The sequence below is a fragment of the Atractosteus spatula genome, chromosome 9 (genome assembly GCF_055471065.1).
Source record: "Atractosteus spatula isolate fAtrSpa1 chromosome 9, fAtrSpa1.hap1, whole genome shotgun sequence".
Classification (NCBI taxonomy): domain Eukaryota; kingdom Metazoa; phylum Chordata; class Actinopteri; order Semionotiformes; family Lepisosteidae; genus Atractosteus; species Atractosteus spatula.
In genome coordinates, this window is record NC_142714.1 from 48,282,748 (window position 1) to 48,303,125 (window position 20,378).

The 20,378-nt window shown below is 48.9% G+C and overlaps 2 protein-coding genes across 3 annotated transcripts; both read left to right on the forward strand.

Moving 5' to 3' along the window:
• The first annotated feature begins 4,827 nt into the window (after positions 1 to 4,827).
• prps1b (phosphoribosyl pyrophosphate synthetase 1B) lies at positions 4,828 to 15,411 on the forward strand. 2 transcript variants are annotated; one of them, XM_088924781.1, is made up of 7 exons: positions 4,828 to 5,162; positions 10,529 to 10,712; positions 11,148 to 11,246; positions 11,397 to 11,521; positions 11,779 to 11,952; positions 12,575 to 12,734; positions 13,016 to 15,411. In XM_088924781.1, exons 1-7 carry the CDS (start codon positions 5,041 to 5,043, stop codon positions 13,106 to 13,108), a joined length of 957 nt encoding a protein of 318 aa, XP_088780907.1. In that variant the 5' UTR covers positions 4,828 to 5,040; the 3' UTR covers positions 13,109 to 15,411. The 2 variants fall into 2 exon arrangements, with proteins under 2 accessions (XP_088780907.1, XP_088780906.1); XM_088924780.1 differs by having other exon boundaries at positions 4,835 to 5,162; positions 10,529 to 10,718.
• A 662-nt stretch (positions 15,412 to 16,073) lies between these two features.
• Positions 16,074 to 19,768, forward strand: LOC148828701 (solute carrier family 25 member 53-like). Its single transcript, XM_088924779.1, has one exon. It carries the CDS (start codon positions 17,362 to 17,364, stop codon positions 18,328 to 18,330), a length of 969 nt encoding a protein of 322 aa, XP_088780905.1. The 5' UTR covers positions 16,074 to 17,361; the 3' UTR covers positions 18,331 to 19,768.
• Positions 19,769 to 20,378: the final 610 nt, after the last annotated feature.

The following is a 20,378-nucleotide window of genomic DNA, read 5'->3' on the forward strand; positions in this document are numbered from 1 at the left end:
ATATCTCCTATATCCAGTATGCATCTTTGGAGAAAAAAAAATGAAAACACACAATCTAGTATATTTTATTTCTAATGTATTTTAATAAAACAATCACCTGTTCTTTGTCTAAACACCTCTCTCTGTCTCTTTTGTCCCTCTCCAATCTCATGCCATCAGACAGCTGGCATGTGTGTGAATCTGCAACGGACAGTGTGCAGCAATATCCTGGAAGCTAGCTTTGCGGTCTGGGTGCACTCGGGATACTCTTACCAAGTCACGCGGCAGACGGCGGGTTGCTTTTGTGTTTTGGCAGTACCATTCATCCGCTTGGTTCACCATTCTCGCACAGCCATTCTCCGGCTGCAAATGCGTTCACCTCATCCTAGCGGGATCTTTTCAGAGCGACGGTTCCATTCTCTGCTGAAGCTTCTTTGCTTGTTTCGTCTCGAAAACGTCGTCTGTGGCAGTTCGCGGAGTGTGCTGGGCTTGAGTGATAACTGCACAGACTTCGTCTCCCCTGGCCCCCTTAGCCCCTAAAGGTGACCATCACCCACAGCCACGATGACCACCTTTGAGAGATGTCGGGGGGGTGGGGGGGGGGTTACCCTTTTCTTTATCTGTGTGAGTGTGGGCCTGTGTGTTTTGAAAGTGTCATACTTTTTAATTCAATCCAGATGTATTATATATCATGACCTTGTATATAATGTACTAAAAACAAACGGGTGATTTGTGAGGATAAAAATACACTCTTTTACAGTATTCAGCAGTGACAGTGCAAAGGTGAGCAAACAAGGCTTCAAACTGTTTTGTAAAAAAGTACCACTCAACTGTATCTTAGTATTATTTCTAGTAGTGATGTATAGTTACAGAGATCAATAGTCTAAAATTATATTTAAGAAAAATTATAATTCTGAAAGCGTGGGCCATGTTTATTTTTATAAAATATATATGTTTGAAAACTCACTGTTCTTCCATTATTTTTACAGAAACAATCTTTTTTTTTTTCACTTTTTGTGGTCAAGTGATTCGCGTGTTGCCATGATTTTGCGTTTTCCCCTCGGGCTTCGATTGCAGAACGAGATCGCCTCCTCTGTTCCATTTCCTTTTAGAGCTTATTTGGTTAGCTATTTAGTTAGCTGATGTTCCTTGTCTTCACCTGTAGTCTCCTGTCTGTGTATTGACGTGGTTCATGTTTTAAAAGCAATAAAGTGAAATAAAGTTAATGACACGTAACCTGAGAGGCTGGCTGAGACGCTTGTGGAATGGAGTCCGACATTACATGGAGGTGTCGTTGTTGCCGCCTTAAAAACAGGCACAGCACGAGAAAAGCAGAAAGATACAGACAAACCAGAACTGCATCACTGTGGTCACTGAAGCCACCGGACACAGGTCTGTCTCCGCCCGTGCTTGTTCGTAGCAGCTGGCAATAACTGAAACGTCAGCTCTTAGATCGTGAGTTAAGCATGTGACTGATTTGCTGGCACCCAAAAGAAAGCAGGCATAGGCTCTCCGCTCAGCCACAGCTGTGGCCATGAGGGTTATGATCTGGCTCAGGCGTCCAACCCTAACCCTGCCTTTTAACGTGTGATAAGATCACCAGGACATACTGTAGGAAACAAAGACGTAGGATTCCTTAAATACTAACCCTAACGTCCACCCTAACGTTAACCCTAACCCTAATGCTAACTCTAACGTTAACCCTAAACGTCATGTTAACCCTAATGTCTGCCGTTTCCTGCTTCAACCCTAACAATAACTCTAACCCTGATATTAATACCAATGTTCTACGGACACGCCTGATAAATGGAGATGAAAAAGGTGCTGTAATTTAAGTTGTTCATGTGCAGAAACAGGCTGTGATGTGGCTGGGCAAAGGAGTCTGGAAGAGCAATTGGGCACCTCGGTGACTGCAGCTCACTACGCAATACGTGTTTGGAAATATTTATCCTTAATCAGAAGAACAGTCTGGGCAAAGACCTCAGATCAATAAGTTACCAGAAACTGAAAGAACAGGTATGGCCTCCTCTCATTTGTGACTTGTCTTATTTCCTTTTGCTACTGTACCTGAACTAGATAGAGGACACTTTCTGTATTGCTGTGCTGAGACTGTTCTGTCAATCGAGCGCATGATCGCGGGACTGAGAACCAAACATTTCTCAGAATCAGTGGGCTTTTCAAGATACTCCTTCGGCCTTCTGACGAGACAGCAGCAGCCCCAGAACAAAATGAGTAAACACTGTGTTTTCTGTAAAAATACAGGGTATCGGAAGGCCATAAATTACAATAATGAGTAAAAGACAATCATGTGTGCACACATGCACTGGGTTAAAGATCTATGGAACAGATCATATTTTGCATGCAGGTGTGCAGCTTCACGAGTCACATGGCAGCTGGTTTACCTGAACTGCCTCAGTAGCTTTAAGACATGTGTCAACTCAGCTGTGGTGCAGAACTCCCTTATCCTCTTATCCTGTGTTGACTTTTCTGTTCAATGTGTTTGGTGTAACAGGCTGGGCATTTGTCCAGGTTCTGTAGCTGCCAATTAGGTCACTTTGCTTCTTAAAACGTGACGAAACACATAGTTGAAAACTGCCTCCAGAGCTCTGTCAGCAGTTACACACCACACTGGAGATGACTGTTCATTCCCGAGTCCCTTCCCTGAGGATCCAAGGTCTGGAAAACAGGTTCTCTGAACCCAGCCTGCCTCTGCCTCACACTTGAAAACAAGACGTCCCAGGAGCAGTCTCTGTCCTGTGTGACCGGGGACTGAACCCGCCAGGGTGGGTGAACAGCCTGTGCAGCTGTAAGATATCGTGGGAGTGTTTTCCCAGGTGTCTCAGAGCCGGAGTGGCTAAAGCGTTCCCAACAGCTCCCTCACCATCACATTGCGACATTCCAGATAAACCAAGACCCCCCCCCCCCCAGCTCTGTGGCCAGAGCAGCAAACTCTTCCTTCTTCAGGGTGATTGGAACTGTGTTGTCTTCTTTCCAGGACTGTGGAATCTGCAGTGGTTGTGGAGCACAACGCAGTCCTTCTTACAGCTACCGAGTGGCCGTTCATCCCTGAACCAGAACGAAAAAGAAAGAGGCACAAGGACTTTCTTGTGTAAAACCATGCCGTTTGCAAAAAAAAGCAGGAAGGAAATGTTAGAAAGTTCTATTCTCTCCTTTTATCCCTGACTTAACAACCTGTCCCTATCGGTGCACCGGTTGCCATTACTGAATGTCTCAGGTGTCTTTTATGTCCCTTGGCCGCAACATGGAGCTGTGGTCAGGGTCTGGAACAAGCTGCCAGGAGGTCAGAAGAGATATTTTCTTCTTAGCCTAGCAGCAGGGTGGAGCACTGGTTAGTGTTTCAGACCCTGTAACTGGATGTTGCGGGTTCAAATCCCTGGTGAGACACAGCGGGTGTGCCCTAGAGCAAAGTACAGTACTTCATCTAAACTGCTCTGGTATAAAACACTCAGCTGTATAAAAGGGGGCAAGTGGAAATTGCCTTGGACAAAAACACTAGCCGGGAAAATTGGTAATTAACCGATGTTGCAGTCACACGGCAGCTTGAGGTAATTCTGTGGTGTTTCATCGGCGCCTCTGTAAACCACTGCTGGTCTGATGAGCAGCTGCTGACATCCTTACCACTCTGGGCACACACAGCGCCCCAGGGGGGAGGAGAAAGGGCACCACTTCTCCATCTTCATCCCTGCTTTCCAACCGCTGACCCCTGGCGAGGATCGCAGGGGGTAACGGGAGAAGACCAGACCTGCCTCTCCCCGCCAGCAGTCTCCAGCTCCTCCCGAGGGAGGAGACAGCCGAGAGATATCACCCCATTCTCCCTCAGAAAAAGTATAATCTGGCCCGTTTGGTAATTATCGGTTAATTGATCCTCATCCAGCTGTTTCATGCAATAACAACAAAAATCTATATATAAGACAGAATAGGGCGCCGCATGATGACCATGCTCGTCAACACCGAGTCCCTTCTCTGTCCCTATTGGTGATGGTCACTGCGCGAAACAAACTCAAAACTGGCATAATAAATGAAATTCGCATTTTGCATTACATTTTAATGCAATTTAAGGCTTTTTTTCTAAATAAAAAAACTGCAAACAACCAAGAAACGTAGCAAAGTATTAACCACTCACAATAGCCTACTGCGCAGCAGAATGAAACCAGCCACGTTCTCTTTGAGCTGCAGACACATCACGGGAACGTTTGCTGATGTAGAGGGCGCACTGCTCTCGGTCTTTGGGAACCTAAGAACTTTTGCCCTTGACTCTGTTGTGAGAATGGAAATGTTAATTAATTAAGTTAATTGGAATCGCATCGAAAATGTTGTGTTTTTATTTTGGTTCTAGGCATTAGAGTATATCACACCTAGCTTTAGGACCAGTGAAATAACTGCGTTTCTCCTTTTGAAATTGATTTTTATTATTGCCACTCTCGACGGTGCAAGGTTATACTGCAATGTGTCGGCTGAACTGCCGTCAGGTCTCCAAGCAGGACCCGTGAGTTTCAAGGTTCCCAAAATAAATCAACATCTTTGTACAAAGCTTATTTTCCTTCATGAGAAACTTCATCTTGCCATAGGAGACGAGCAATGAGGGAGAGGGCGGATCGTTTTTCCCTCTAAAAAAAAAGTCAATCGAATCTGAGTAACCAATCAACACGAAGAAGAGCGCTCTCGCGGGGCGCGTCACGCAGCGGCGTGAGCCAATCCCGTTCAAGAAAGCTCTTGGACCCTGACGAATCAGAGGAGGTGTATGGGGGGGCGGGGCTGCGTGACGTATGCGGGCCGCCCACGTAAGAGGCGGGGGGGGGGGGAATCAGAAGCTTGCTCGTGCCCCGCCGTGAGTGAGCGTGCGCGCGGGGTATCATGGTGGACAGACGGAGGACCGGCTAAGACTCAGATACGTCCCGGAGGAGACGCGCTGTTCGACCGATTTCCGAGGCTTCGGAGCTCAGATATTTTATTTAAAGTAACCTACTTGTCTCCCGGCACACGTGTTATTTCTTCTATCGTCCCACGTTTCTGTAAGCCGACGCCCTGGAACGCCCAAAAATGCCCAATATTAAGATTTTCAGCGGTAGCTCTCACCAGGACCTGTCTCAGAAGATCGCCGACCGGCTCGGGCTGGAGCTGGGCAAGGTTGTCACGAAGAAATTTAGCAACCAGGAGACCTGGTGAGTCCGTCACGTTTTATTCTGGATCGGGAGGATCTTGAGTATTTTTTTTTTTAATTTCCTTTATCTGGGTGTTTATTTTTCTGGGGGTACTGTACCCACATGGGCTTGTGGTGCTGAGTAACGGGTAACAACGCAGTGTTTACCGCTCCCTCCCAGGGCACCCTGGGCTTTGTAGTGCTTGTACCGGGGGCCGAGAGCTGCTGCGGCTGACTGAACTACATATCCCAAGATCCAATGGGGCCTGCGGTAGGAGGCGCCTCCTGGGTATTGATGTTCTGCGCCTTATTTAAATCCCTATGTCGTCATGCCTGGACTACAAATAGTATGGCGGGGACGGCGGGCTGAGCATGTGATGAAAGCAAGAACCCGTGTAAAAATGTATTTGGAGGTGATGAAATCGGTGTTGCGGCGGGAGAACCTCCCCCCGGTCATGTCTTAAAGCCCCCGTTTATACGTGGCGGGTTCACAGTAAATGCAATTTGTACTGAAAGGAGCCCGACTTAAAAAAAGATGCATTTTGGGGTGCGCCGAGTAACGGACAAATAATGTTCAAGCCTCGGGTGCACGGGGGGATATATCGAACAGTGTCTGCGCAGTCCGGTACGAATCGATTGAATGGTAATATCTGGCCCCCGTGCTTACAAAGTGCCGCAGAGGAGATGGCACGTGTTCGAGGCGGCGTGGATAGTGCGGGCTGGACCCTCTCCCGTGATACGGAAATGAAAACGCGGGTAAATGCTTGTTCAGCTTCCCCTCCCCCCTCCCCCCCCCCGTGTTTCTCAGGCTGATGGATAGATAGATATATAGATACTTTATTGATCCCGTGAGGGAAATTGCAGTGCAACAGCAGCTTAACACACACAACACAGCCACAATGTAACGAATTATATAATAATAGTACAATACATACAATACAATACAAGAGTTACTCACAGTCCAGACGCACAAGAACAAACTAGAACAGAACAGTACACAGAAAATCATATCACACTCATATCACACATATGGATATAAATATAGATGTGGCCGGTCTCGCTCAGTTCCCCACGATCTCGAGCTGGTGTCGCATTAGATGAGCGTTATAGGTCAGACAGAGCGGACATCTTCAAAACGGCGATATTCTGCCCTCGGCCCTCCGTGGGGCGGCTGCAGGGGTCACTGGTCAGGGACCAGGGAGCCGGGCCCCTTCTTCCCTGCAATGCAAGTCGCAGAGCCCGATAAAAATACAGATCTGTTTAGAAAGCGCCTTTCCGAAGCCAAGGACGCCCGGCGCTGTGTAATCAAAGCGATTGTCGCAAGGTCTTCCTGTTCCTAAAACACTAGAGGCTGGCAGGCTTTTCAACAATTTCAGATCATGGGTACATGACTCGGGGGATGTAAGGAATTGGGTCTGTTACAGATATTTCAGATAAGATGGGAGACGCGGGTACATTTCAGAGAGCTGTTGCTGTTCCTGCTATCGCTCTCTGTGCACTAAGGTTTCAGTTTCTAGACGTGCTTTTCCCCCTTAGGTCAGTCATTTTCTGCATTTCACAACCCCTTCCTTGTACATATCTCAAGTCTTTTTTTTCTTCCTTTTGTCACATTGACCCCGGTCAGGCCAATACTGGTTCTGGCTTTGCACTAAAAAGTGTGCCGACGCTTTTGAGGGGGTGCGAGTTAGCGTTCAGGCCCAACAATCCACCTGCCGCAATTGTGCTCAATGAGTATGTAACGTACCAGATAATTCCAAGCTGAGCCTTGGTGGGGGATTATATATGCGAGTTAAGTTCAGGCAGCTTTGAATTGATCTGTTATTAAATTGATTCAATGACTAAAGTGATGAAGTTTGAGTTTTAGACCACAAAAACATTGATTACTAATGAGAGGGAGCCAATTGGTCCATCGAGCCTGTTTCTTGGTAGTTAATTGATCCTAGGGTCTCGTCCAGTTGGTTGTAGAAAATTTAATTTCTTAAATTTGTATGGAGCTTTTCTGGGCACTCAACTCAAAAGGCTCTACAGGTAATGGGTATGTCCCTCCACCACCACCTCCTGGATGATGTGACAGCAGCCAGAGTGCACCAGTACACTCTCCACACCAGCTGTCAGCTGACCCTGTTGGACAGTAACTGCAGAGTGATGGTGATGCAGGTTAAGCTTGCTCGAAGTCCAGATTGGTTTGATTTTTGAAAGTGGTCCTTGTTCCAGTGTCCAGGCTGCAGCATCGTTATCGGTGCCCGAGTTGGTAATGTCTGTGTGCACACCTTCCCCCCCCCCCAGTGTTGAGTTCTGTCTCCCTGACAAATTCTAATCCCTGGGTAATCGTGTTACAGCTGGTAGGGTAAATGTCAGCAGGAACAGAACAGAGGCCAATGGCTGAATGATTAGTGGCTCTGAAGCTCTATATAGTGAAATATTTCTTCATCTAACCTGATTACACATTGCTCCAAAGTTCAGTTAAAGCAGCAGCTCCAGTTGGAAACTGGCCTATCACTTTCAATTTAGGAGATATTCTCAAGATGTGAGGCTGTGCTACCCTTATCTTGTCAGTTTATGTGCAGCACTGTTCAATAACCTGACATCTAACAAAACCTGCAGGAAAAATTAAAAGAATGCTATGCAAAAAAAGCTTCTGGAAGTATCGCTATCCTGCTCTTCCTGGATTCCCCCCCCCCCCCCCCATGTTTTCTCATGTCTTACAGTTTGTAAATCTAAGTGAAGAAATAGCTGCTGCTTCTTCTTTTTCACAGCCTTAGTCCCAGACTGTCCTGGGGTCAGATAAGTGAAGAAATAGCCACATTCCAAAATAGCAAAACTAATGCACTTTTATTCCTTTTTGATGGGTATGACAGTTGATAACACAGTTCGTTTAATCTCATTGAAAATAATATTCAAAAGAAATTGCTATTCTAAAATATGCATACAGGCTAAGTGAATTAATATGTAGGTATTTCATTTTCGGTGTTATCCAGACTTAAGTTATTGTTGCCATGGTTTTTCTCTTTTACAAATTTGTCTCCGATTGGGATGGAAACCCGTTTCTATTTCTGTTCTGGCTCTGCGGACTTGAGTAGGAAAACATCTGCGTCTTGACCTCCCTGTGCTGTTTACCTTCTGTGTCTTGACAGTGGCTGCGTTTAATCCTGGCCTTCAGACGCATGCAGATACACAACCTTCAACCCTGCAAAAGAGTGCGTGTGGGGCGGGGGGGGCAGAGCATTTATCTCCAACAAAACACTAGACCTAGCTTTGCTGTTTTCTGGAAAGGCTAGTCGGCCATTAAAGGCGTATATCTAGCAATAGATAAAATTGGGTTTGTGTTCAAATTATTTTGCTCCTCCCTTGAAGTCCTTTTTTTTTTTTGGTGGAAGATTGTGGTTGGAACGGGGGTGTTTAGAGTTTGCACTCTGTCACAAGATGAGAAATACTGATTTCTGTTTTGAGAATTATTGTGGGGAAAGTCATGAGAAGATCATGCACTCCTCCCCTTGGCCGTGCGTGTGCGTGTGCGTGTGCGTGTGCGTGTGCGTGTGCGTGTGCGTGTGCGTGTGCGTGTGCTGTTTTACCTTGGTCCTGAAAGGTCCTGTTGCTAAGCCATGTACCTTTCAGGTGTTACTCTGGCAACCCAGTGGAATATTACTGTGACCTGTAGTAACCTCTTTTATACGTTCTTCATAGTATGAAACGTATCGGATCTGGATCCGATATGAACAGGTGCGTGCCTTCATAATTTAGGAATCTTGATTTTTTTTTTTTCCCCCAAGGTTATGAATTTTCATATAGCTTGGGAAAGGCTTCGTTTTGTTAGGAGTTGTGAGATGTATATCCCCAGCTGCTGTTCCATTGGTACGCAGCTGTATTCAAGTCTAGCCCGGGGTAACGACAGTCCCATGTCCCGGCTGGTTGCTGGGATCCTCAGATCTGCAGACCCTGGCTGATCTAGTGTTCTCGGTGAACTCCAGCGCTTGGGAACACTGTCCTGAAATGAAACTGATCTTTTTTCAATGCGTGAGCTCTAATCTTGGAGAGTGACTAGTAATCCTGATGGGCACAGCTTGTTAGTTTTTTTTTGTTGTTGTTGTTGACAGCGTGTCTGTTGGGTCGTCCCTTCGATCGCTGCCTCTGCTCTCCTGTCTTTCATTGTTGTCGCTCCTGCTGCCACACTTGCCTGCGCCTACCTGCAATAGTCAGAGGCGATTAGCGCAGTAAGTAAAAAGCTCAAGGGATAGGGGTTGTCACAGAGGCAAAGGACCTGGCCCCAATAAGCACCTTTCATGTCAGAAGCACTTCGACCAAGGGTCCCAGAGCTCTCTGCGGCATGGACTAAGCTACCAGCACGCCAGGCGCGGGCAGTTAGGAGTGAACAGTGCAGATGTTCTGAGTGTGCTTTGGCAGTCTCAAGGAAAATGGGGTTTTGTTCATGGGTGAAATTACTTTAGAAACCACTTTGGTTTATGTTAAGTTGGTGGGCAGAAATGTAGCATGGTGCTGCTGCCACAGCTCCTGGGCTCAGTTCTGGCCTGGGGTGCCTTCTTTGTAAAGTCCTTTTTTCTCCATGTGTTCCTGACCCCCCCCCCCCCCATCTTCCAGGGATGCATGTTTGTGGGCTTAATTTCTAAACTGTTCCTTGCTGCAGTGAGCTGGCCTCCTGTCCATGGAGCCGTTCCACCTTGAGCAGTATGCCTCTGGGTTGGGCTCTTGGCTGTTCTGACATTTACCAGGAATAAACACCTTTCTGGGACCAGAGGGTCTTAAAACCCTCACCAGAGATGAGGGACGGTTTTTACTTCCTTCACGGAAGACTTCACCTTCTGCTGTTCCAAGTGCTCCACTTAGTCAACTGCGGGCGTCCAGGCTGTGACTAGAACCAGAAGGCCCCAGGAAATGCATTTCGTGCAGTTTTTACTTTAATTTATAATGCCAGTGAAACGAAATATTTCTGGAGTCCCGAGGCCGTGCTGTGCAGTGTGGCGGGGGAAAGTGCACAGCAAAGGAGTCCAGCAGGAGCAGGTGTGCGTGACAAGCGTGAAGCCGTTCTGAAGGGGCACAGGGAGGCAAAACCGAATGAAGGCTTCCCTAACTCGGTGTTCATTCTGACTTGGAAGCCCAAACATGCTTGTATACAAAGTAATGCAAAGAGCCCTCTAACTTCCATTCTCTGAAGGTTAATGGAAGTATGAAAAGGGCAGCCCAGCCAATTTGTTGAAGCCAGTGCCTCTTTCAGGAAACAGCAGGATGAGAGCCTTAGCTGCTGACTGTCAGATGGCCTCTTCTCGTCTTTGACCTCTCCGTCGTCTGGAACCCCTAGCGTAGTGTCCAGCGGTCTTTCCGCGGGTGTGTCTGGCGGTAACCAGAGTCTGCCCTGTCCTTGCCCCCTTGCAGTGTGGAGATAGGGGAGAGTGTGCGGGGGGAAGACGTGTACATCGTGCAGAGCGGCTGCGGCGAGATCAACGACAACCTGATGGAGCTGCTGATCATGATCAACGCCTGCAAGATCGCCTCGGCCTCCCGCGTCACCGCCGTCATCCCCTGCTTCCCCTACGCCCGCCAGGACAAGAAGGACAAGGTGGGGGTGAGGGGCCTCACTCTCGATTCCTTCCCAGCATGGCTGCATGAGTTGAGAGCTGCGCTGATGCAGCTGGAACCGACTCTAAGTATTTCCGTTTAACCTATGTTTGAAAATAGTCAAGCCCTTTGTTGAAAGGCATGCCCTTGTTGGCTGAAGCATTTTTTTTTGTTAAAGAACTTTATTTCTCTCAGCCATATGATTAACTACCACAAGTTAAGCCTGCGATTTATAGGTCACCCTAGCACAGTTTTAAGTTCCTGCCGTTCTTTAGCTTCAAATGATTGGTCACCATTCATTGCATTAGTAGAGTAAGTTGGAAATCAAGTTAAAAATTAATTTAATTTAAACTTAATTTCTTGTTTATAGCAGACTTGCGCGCTTGTCCGACAGCTGAGTCCAGTATGCCATAGCCTTTGTTTTTATTTTTTGCAGAGTCGTGCGCCGATCTCGGCCAAGCTGGTCGCCAACATGCTGTCTGTTTCTGGAGCAGATCACATCATCACCATGGACCTCCACGCCTCCCAGATACAGGTGAGCTGTGGTGCAGTAAGATTAACAGCGATGACTTCTTGTGGGAACAGCACGGTAGCCTGCTGTCATTTTGTGCTTGGGGACTCCCAAGTGGTTGAAACACTGACCCAATGTGGAGCTGAGCTTGTTTCCTGCCTTGGTCCTGCACAGGGCTTCTTTGACATCCCGGTGGACAACCTGTACGCTGAGCCGGCCGTGCTGAAGTGGATCAAAGAGAACATCCCTGAGTGGAAGAACTGCACCATCGTGTCTCCAGACGCAGGGGGCGCCAAAAGGTTTTTCTTTCTTTTTCGGGGCCAAGGGGAAGATTTTATGCGATTCTAGTTTGCAGTAAGCCTGGTGCTGGTGATTTCCCCCACACCCCCTCCCCAGACAGGGGGAGAGGTTCTATAGGCAACCCAACCATTACATTAGTTTCTAAAGAAGGGTAACTGAATTGGGGCTTTCCTGGACAGAACCTGCTGTAGATTGAGACCGTACACAAGTGGCATGCCTTCTCCGAGTGTTGAATTCCGGTGCCCTCTCTTGGCAGAGTCACCTCCATTGCTGACCGACTGAACGTGGACTTCGCTTTGATCCACAAGGAGAGGAAGAAGGCCAACGAGGTGGACCGCATGGTTCTGGTGGGGGACGTGAAAGACCGGGTTGCCATCCTGGTTGACGACATGGCCGACACATGTGGCACCATCTGCCATGCTGCTGACAAGTGAGCCTCGCCCTCGGTGCCCTTCCATGGGTCTGCGGTGAACATTTTGCGTCTGTGCGTAGGGCCCTCCTACCCTACTACCCTGCAGTACGGCACACCCGGTGCAGTTTTATTCAGTACTGCAATGGCTTAACGTGTTGACGTTTCTTCTTGAAGACCCAGTAACTAAGTCGCCAAATCGTAAAGGCCATCTCTCTATCTGGCTGTTTTCTTGGCCAAAAGGCAGCTCTGTACGCGAGTTTCCTGCCTTGTAAAGAGCTGCCCCTTGAGGTTCGTTTTCAAGTGAAACTGTGCTTTCGGGTGTGTGGATTTGTCTGTGGGACTCTGGCGCAGTTCAGACCAGATTAAACAGCCCCAAAAGAGGTTATGCGTAGGCTGTGTGAGCAAAAAGAAGCCACTAGTTTCAAAATAAGACGGGGACCACTTTCCAGCAAATACCTTGTGTGAGTTTCTCATGCATTATAGATGTATGGTTACTCGCTTTAACTGAGTCTCCTTAGTGATTGAATGAGCTATCCAGGCGTTTGCAATGTAACGTTTTCAGGTGTGGAAATTTGCCCATTTTTATCTGACTGCTGTGGAGTGTGAACGAGGTTCTTGACGGTAGTTTCTGCTTCCTCAGGCTCCTGTCGGCCGGGGCCACGAAGGTGTACGCCATCCTGACTCACGGCATTTTCTCCGGGCCGGCGATCTCGCGCATTAACAACGCCTGCTTCGAGGCCGTGGTGGTCACCAACACCATCCCGCAGGAGGACAAGATGAAGCACTGTCCTAAGATACAGGTCAGAGCGCTTAATGTGTGTTGGTACTGCTGCCTGTTGTAGTACAGCCAGTGGGCGCTTTTGTAAACCTATGTGGCTGCAGGCAGCACAGAATTCACAAGCTTCTCTCCTGTGCTTAGCTGCGGTTTGTTTTTTTTTTACAGCCCCGCTTGCATGTGTTGTCTGTCTTTCCATGTGCTTAAAACGGCAGTGGTGCATTTCCAGCACTTGTCTTAAGAGCAACAATGTGAATTTCCAAGTAGAGTCCCGAGCTCAGGATCTGTCTTGATTTATTCCCACAGGTGATCGATATCTCCATGATCCTGGCAGAAGCCATCCGGCGGACACACAACGGCGAGTCCGTCTCCTATCTTTTCAGTCATGTTCCTTTGTAACGCTCAACTCCACTCCACCCCCCCCCCCCCCCCCCCCCAACCACACACACACACACACACACACACACACACACCTCTGCCACCATCCTTTAGCCCTCTGGTGCTTTGATGCATCGGCTTTTACCAAAAGAAAACGGCGTGGAACACTGGGGGAAGCGTTGCCATCTCCTTGGCTGCTTCGGTGCTCCTCCTAGGTGCCGACTGGCTGAATCTTCAACCTTTAATCCCTCCACCCCCCCCCCCCCCCCCCCAACTCGCACCCGCACACCTCCCTCAAACTCAAAGTCAAGCAGTGGTGACGCAAGGCCAGTCCCTTCACCGAGATGGTTTAGTAGGGCTGGTGGTAAAATGGTGCCCTCCCAGGCCATCCACAGTTCTGTGCAAAATCCAGCCTGGAGAATCTTGCTCTCCGGTGTCGCGCATCTCAAGCCCCTTTGTTTTCCTGACCCGCCCGCGGTTGGCGTTCTCGACCGCTGAAACCATTGAAAACGTGACCCGCGTTGCTCGGCTCTTAGTCGTGTAGGTGAGCAGTGTTTGAAGGCGCGCAGTGAATAAGGGGAAGCTCTCGTCCTCGTTGCTGCTGGGGAAACCCCTCCTGAGTGACTATAATTAGTTTGCTCAAGAAAAATCATTAAAATTCACGTTCAAAATTAGCAGGATACATTTTTGATGGTGATCATTATTAGTAGTAGTAGTAAAAGTAGTATTCAGGGTTCAGCACTTGTATACATAATGGTTTATATATTGGTTTATACTGCATTTCACACACTATTACACACTAAGACGTTGAGGTTGTAGTGGAGGGGTTTCATGTTGGGGTTCCAGCAGGGGACTAGAGCTTCCTCAGTGAATGGCTCTCTTATCTGCCGTTTTATTCTTTTAAGTTTGAAAGAAAATGGGACTTCTAGAAGAATATTTTATTACTTTTTTTAAAAAAAATAAAACTGGTGTACGTGCTTACATTCCTGCTTCGGTTAGTACTTGTGTGTTTGTACAGGTTTCTGCCCTGCCTGTCCCATGGTCCTTGCCTCTGGGTATGGAACTAATGGGCAGTGGGAGGTACAGGTTGGCAGCATCCTTTTGTAGCACCAATGTCATGTAGCTGCTACATTGAAGACATATTTGTCTACATCTTCAGGGAGTTTAAACCCCTTTTTGGAAGATTTAATAACATCTCAAGCAATTTTAAAGAAATCGGAACAAAGGTTTCAATTTGTTTTACCACACTAATATGTTTTCAAGCCATGGGATGATGGTGATATGAAAAGTGGCTTTTTGTCAGGGCCAAGGAGATCCCCTGTCTATCTTTGAGTCACCCCAAATCACAACTCTCCTATTCCTAAAGACTGGATTATTGAGGTATTGCTCAATGAAGCACATGGTTTTAGGGGAACTAGCCCATGGTGGACTTGAAGGGTTTTCAGCTTTTCATCTTAATCTGTTAAACCTGGAGCGATTGAACTGTGATCCTTTATAGGTCTTAACTTTTTTTTTAAAGATTTTGATTTAAAACAAATCTTGGGTCCTGTTAACCCACAAGAACCAGCGTCCCTTCAATGGCCAGTTAATTACTTGCTTGATTGCTCAGTAAATTTACAAGTGTTCCTAATCTTTAACCGGGTTGATATAGTGTGGCCTCAAAGACTAAATGAGGCTTCCAGGCCCTGCGATGGAGTCTACTGCTTTAGAAGTTGCTTTCATGGCAACCTGTATAAAGCGGTTAAACCGGGGCTCTCCAGGAAGATTGGGAGATCCCTTCTTCCACATTCAACAATAATTGACCCAAACATTTCTTCTGCAGTATGTAGTTTTCTCTGCTTAGCAAACCCCATTGCTGTATCTTTTTTTTTTTTTAATTTCCCTCGCCATCAAACATGCTACAAAGGAGCCTGGCACTCAGATGGTGTGAAACCTGGGCTGATGGTAGCCGCAAGGTGCAAGACCTGTCCGTGTGCTATTTGCTCTGCTGTTCTTATGGACTTACTGCTGTTACACTGTGTTTTTTTTTGTGTGTGCAACTATTTGTCAAGACCGCAATCGGAGTCTCCTTCTCGCATGGACAGTGCTCTGGAGAGGCATGTTGCAGAATCGTTTGCCTGCCTGGTGCCTTAAAGTGCAAGATGAATGAAGGACTGAAGTCCCCTTCTCTCCTATACCCCCCAGCCATCTCCTGTCCGCTTAACTCTGTCCCTTTCTCTTGCGGGGCAGGCCTCCTGTCTGTCGGTCTGCCTCTTGTGTGCCCGAGGCCTCTCAGAATGTACTGCATCTGTTCAATGGAATAATAAAGTCATCTCTGGTTGCAAGTTGGTGGTGTTTTAATGAAGGGGTCCTTTGGTTTGGTCAGGGCAAGTATTTTTGGTGGGTTCCTGGTGCAAGGGGGAGGGGGGGGGTAGGACTATTGACACAGGGTGTTGACTCTGTCCAGCTCGTTCTAAACTTACGAGGGGGAATAGGAGTTGGGTACAGGTATTAACACATACATTTATTCTTTCTTAAGTAAGAGGGGTGTTTGCAGTGCCCCTTACTTACAGAATAAAGTGTTAAAATTCTCCCATTGCTAAACTGGTAAGCAGATTTGAGAGGGATTTTAATTTGCATTTTTTGCTACTTAAAATCTTAAGGTTGCATCTGGATAGGCCTTGTGGCAGAAGGCCCCCTTTTTCCTGTCCATTCTGTAGAAATTTATGTGGTTTCTCTTGAGTCAAATTGCATGATTTTAAGTTCCCTACACTTTTTTTTGCTCTTTTATTTATTAAAAAAAAAATCCCAGCCTGATTTCACAATGGACGCCTGCTTTCCCGGAGTGGTTTCACCCCCTTGAACAAGTGCGCTTACCAGCGCCAGAGCAAGAACGGCACATCCGTGCGCCTGCTCAAAGCTGATTGCCCACCGCTGCCACGAGGGGCGCGTGCCGCACGCCTCCATCCCGGCGGCCGTGGAGCGGGCTCGTGCTGCCTGTTGGGTGAGGCGGAGCGGAACTGCGTCATCCAATTAGGAGCGGGGCCGGTGCAGGTAGCGGTTCGGAGAATCCTCTTCTAGACCCGCGTCGCTTCTTTCTTTTGTTACGCTGCGACGGAGGGTTAGACGGATGTGAGAGCGGGTTGTGGCATCCTCTTTATAATTCAGCACCGCCTTCTTAACGCGTTGTTACAAATTGCAGTGCATGTAGCTATAAGGTGAAATGCTATAGATGGATACCTTTGGGGGAAAAAAATAGCTCTTTATATACACATTTTAATCTACAGGACGAAGCGGAACGCCCTATGTCGGAACTCATTGACAGTCTTACGGAGGTATAGTAGCTGTCATTAATCACCCAGGGACGGAACACCGAATGGCAAGAAAAGAGGATGTGTTCTAGACGCATTGTGTGTTTTCGGAAATCTTAAATTAGAAGGAGGACATCTTGATAGTAATTTCTACACGTCTGTATAGGGTCCGTTCCGAGTTAGATGCAGAAGTCGTTTCGTATCTCAATGCCGATAGTGTTCCGTGCGTCAGAGCTGGGACTTTCTGTGCTTTGTACGGTAGCTGTATCGTTCGCCATCCGATAACGCTGGAATGCGAAAGTGTGGCGTCGTGATTTTAATTAGCTCACATGCAAAGATTTTTTTTTTTTGTTTGTTCGAAGTTGCCTTTGCCGTCAGAGTGAACGCGCTGTAATGTCTAGATTCAAGTAAAGGGGGCTGAAGAGATGCCGGGACAGCCGGGACCGCAGAGCAAGGAGCTGCGGACCAGATGCGGAGAAATCTCATTGTTTCGTGCTGGGAGGGGTTGTAGCAGTAACGCGTCGATACGACACACTTTTGGAAAAGGAAAAAAAAAACGCGCTGTTGCAAGTTTTATTTGAGTAGCTTTTTTTTATTTTTGCAGTTTTATATTTTTATCGGCTTCTCCGGAACCCATTGTGGTCTGAAACTGTAGCCTGACGTGTTAATATAATATAATATAACACGGACCACAGTGCTCCGTCTCGAAAGCTCTGAAAACGAGCATTTTCTGTGAATAATAGCAGAATTCAGGGCTGCACCCCTCCAGTTCCAGAGAGCCAGAAGCCTTCCGCATTCCCTTCCCCCTGAGCCCTTAATTGCCCTGAGTCCATGATTAATTGCGCAAGCCGGGGGCTTTCCTTGCTCTGAAGAGGCAGGTTTCCGCCAGAGCCCTGCAAACCCTGCTGGCCCGGAGGGGGGCCCCCCCCCCGGCTGTGAGTGTCTGTGTCCCCCGTCCTCTGCGCGGGCCGGACCCCGGCGCCCATGGTGGGTGAGGAGGGCTCGGTTCCGGTCCCAGCGGGCGGGAAGGAGGCGGTGCCCGGGTCCGTCCCGCAGGGGGCGCTGCCGAGCGGCGCGAGCATGGCGGGGGGCCCCGGGGAGCGGGGGCCGGAGCCGCCCTGGCTGAGCAGCTACGCGCGCGGCGCCGCCTCCAGCGCCCTGGCCACGCTGGCCACCTTCCCGCTCTACAAGACCGTGTTCCGGCAGCAGCTGCACGGCGCGGCGGTGCGCGAGGCGGCGGCCCAGCTGCTCCACGAGGGGCCGGGGAAGTTCTACCGGGGAGTGGCGCCCCCCCTGCTGGCGAAGGCAGTGCAGGGCACGCTCCTCTTCGGCTCCCACGACACCTTCCTGCGCCTGCTGGCCCCCCCCGGCGAGGGCGGCCCCCCCCCCCTCCTCCGAAGCGCCCTGGCCGGCCTGGGCTCGGGCCTGCTGGAGGCGCTGGCGCTCACGCCCCTGGAGAGGGTGCAGAACGTGCTGCAGGACGGGCGCAAGCACCGCGCCCTGCCCACGCTGCGGAGCGTCCTGCGCCGGCTGGCCGCGGACGGCGCGGCCCACGGCCTCTACCGGGGCCTGCTGCCCATCGGGGCGCGCAACGGCCTGGGCAGCGCCCTGTACTTCGCCTTCAGGGACCCCCTCCGGGACGGGCTCGGGGAGAGGGGGGTGCCCGCGGGCGTGGCCTCCTTCGTCTCCGGGGGGGCAAACGGCCTGGCGGTCAGCCTGCTGCTGTACCCCCTCACCGTGCTGATCGCCAACATGCAGGCCCAGGTCGGGGCGGAGGTGACCCCCGCCCGCCGCTGCCTGGCCGCGCTGTGGGAGGCGCGAGGGCGCCGGGTCGCCCTGCTGTACCGCGGCGGCTCGCTGGTCGTCCTGCGCTCCTGCCTCACCTGGGGTCTCACCAGCGCCGTCTTCGACCAGCTCGCCAAGCACGGGCACCGCCCCCCGCGCCTGGACTGAGGGGGGCGCCGGCGGGGCGGACAGGCACACGGACGGGCCACTGGGACAGGCAGGGCGCCGGATCGGGACATGGACAGTTCTGTTACACCCTCTGGATTCATCCGTCAGCAGGAGGCTGCTTATTCCCTGTAAGACATGCAGACGCCAGGAGCTGCCCCAGAAGAACAGGGCACGAGGTGGCACTGCGCCCGAGACAAGCCCATCAGCCCATCACAGACCTCTTTGATATCAAGCGCAGGGCGCTTCGTGGCCTGAACTCAGCGCTGTTGGTGGCCTTGTGTGTTGCATGTTTCCTCCTGAGAGAGGACCTAAGAAGGCCAAGCAGTAAACATGTTTGGACGCCTTCTTGTGTCTTAATACTGAACAACAAAGGCGGCAGAGTGTGTTCTTTTTTTAGTTACTGTAATGTAGGGAGAGGTGATTTTGTTTTTAGCAAAGCCACCATCTTGGCTCTGAATTATGCAGTTTATTCCTCCCGGGGACGTTACAGGGTAGTAGCCTCTGTGCCCAACAGCGGAGAAATGGTCATTTCCTGTTTCTTGCACTGCCTGAAGGTGCCTTAGGAAGAGGAATATCTAAGGGATCCTCTGCTGCTGCCAGCTCTTGTCCAGGACAGTGGTTCTGTGCTCGAGCTGCAGGTAGCCGCCACTCCTGCCTTCTTTACATATTGAACTATTTGTGGCAGCTTTAAATCTGGTCAATTTTCCAGCAGAGATTCATAAAGTCAGTATTTCATGGATCCTGGGTAGCTCTAGCTCCTCGATATAATAGTATTTCAGGTGAGCGCTTTGAGTTTGTAATACTTAATAATAAAAATGTTTGGTCTCCTGTTAAGTCAAAACCTGATGACTTAACATGAGCGCTCGTTAATGTTGATTGAGCAGGTGTGGTGTCGGGCTCTGCTGTTTTATACCTTTTTTTATGAACCATCATTTTCAAAATAATCGCTGACCTGTGGGAGGGCAGGGTTTTGTTTCTAACTGCTGCATTGACCAGCGCGTCAGTTATTTTTCTCTCTGCGCTGTACGGTCAGTGGGCTGTACTCTTAAATCCAAACAGCAGATGGCGGTGTCTGAAAGTGTTGAAAGGTTTCAATGAAGTTCAGGGGGTCCTGCCGTAGACCATGTTTCGCACAAAACTATCCCGCTCCGGCATCTCAGCTTTTATATTGATTTGTTTACTGTTTTAGTCCATAGTTCGTTTTCTAATTTATTAATGCACTTTTTAAAGTTTTTTTTTCTTTTCGTGGACGATTGGAAATATCCATTGAAAGAGCTCAGATATGTGAACGTCTGGAACTGTATTTATTACAGTCCTGAATTCAAGACAAAAGCTCATCACGGTGCATTGAGTGCTCCAGTTAAATCTGCACTCTGGTGGTTGTTTTTAATAAGATTTCAAAGGGAATAAAATAGCCATTAAAATTTTTTTTGAAAGATTATGTCTGTGTGAATCTTTGTATTTGTGTTTCTTAACAACGATGGATGATAAGTTCAGATGATATCTGCGTCGCCGTTCCGTGCTTCACAAACCGAGAATCCTGACGCCAAGGGCCCTATTCCACTCGACATGACCTTTGCTTACCGCCCTGTCTTTCTCACGCCTGAAGAAGGCTCCACGGCCGAAACGTTGTGTTTTCTTTCTTCTCTTTTCAGCATGGAATCAACCTATTACTTGTTGCTGTGCAGCCTACGCATGCTGACGCAGCTGCCCACCTGAACTACGTATTCCGTTGGGTCGAGATACCCCGCCGTGGCCGAAAAACTGAAAACTCGCACAGTTCTAGGAGTCCTGTGTGATCCAGCCGCGTCATGAATTCGATCAGTTTTTTTGTCTCTCTTTGTGTGCGTGTTCGATTTCGTTTTAGCTTCTGACTGAGAAACAGGAATACACATCTCCATCATCGGGTGTGAACCCCAGTAAAATAGCCCAGCCGAATTACTATAGCCTGTAATAGGTTTGAATGGAAGACAGAGGACAGTGGAAAGTGATGCGTGTATCCCGATAGAACTTTTCACAATTGCGGCGCCAGCTCCCGGGAACGGCCA

Coding starts and splice junctions, on each gene's coding strand:
- prps1b (XM_088924780.1), top strand. CDS start 5,041: ATGCCCAATATTAAGATTTTCAGCGGTAGCTCTCACCAGGACCTGTCT. Junction 10,719..11,147: donor ACAAGAAGGACAAGGTGGGG/GTGAGGGGCCTC, acceptor TATTTTTTGCAG/AGTCGTGCGCCGATCTCGGC. Junction 12,735..13,015: donor AGCACTGTCCTAAGATACAG/GTCAGAGCGCTT, acceptor TTATTCCCACAG/GTGATCGATATCTCCATGAT.
- LOC148828701 (XM_088924779.1), top strand. CDS start 17,362: ATGGTGGGTGAGGAGGGCTCGGTTCCGGTCCCAGCGGGCGGGAAGGAG.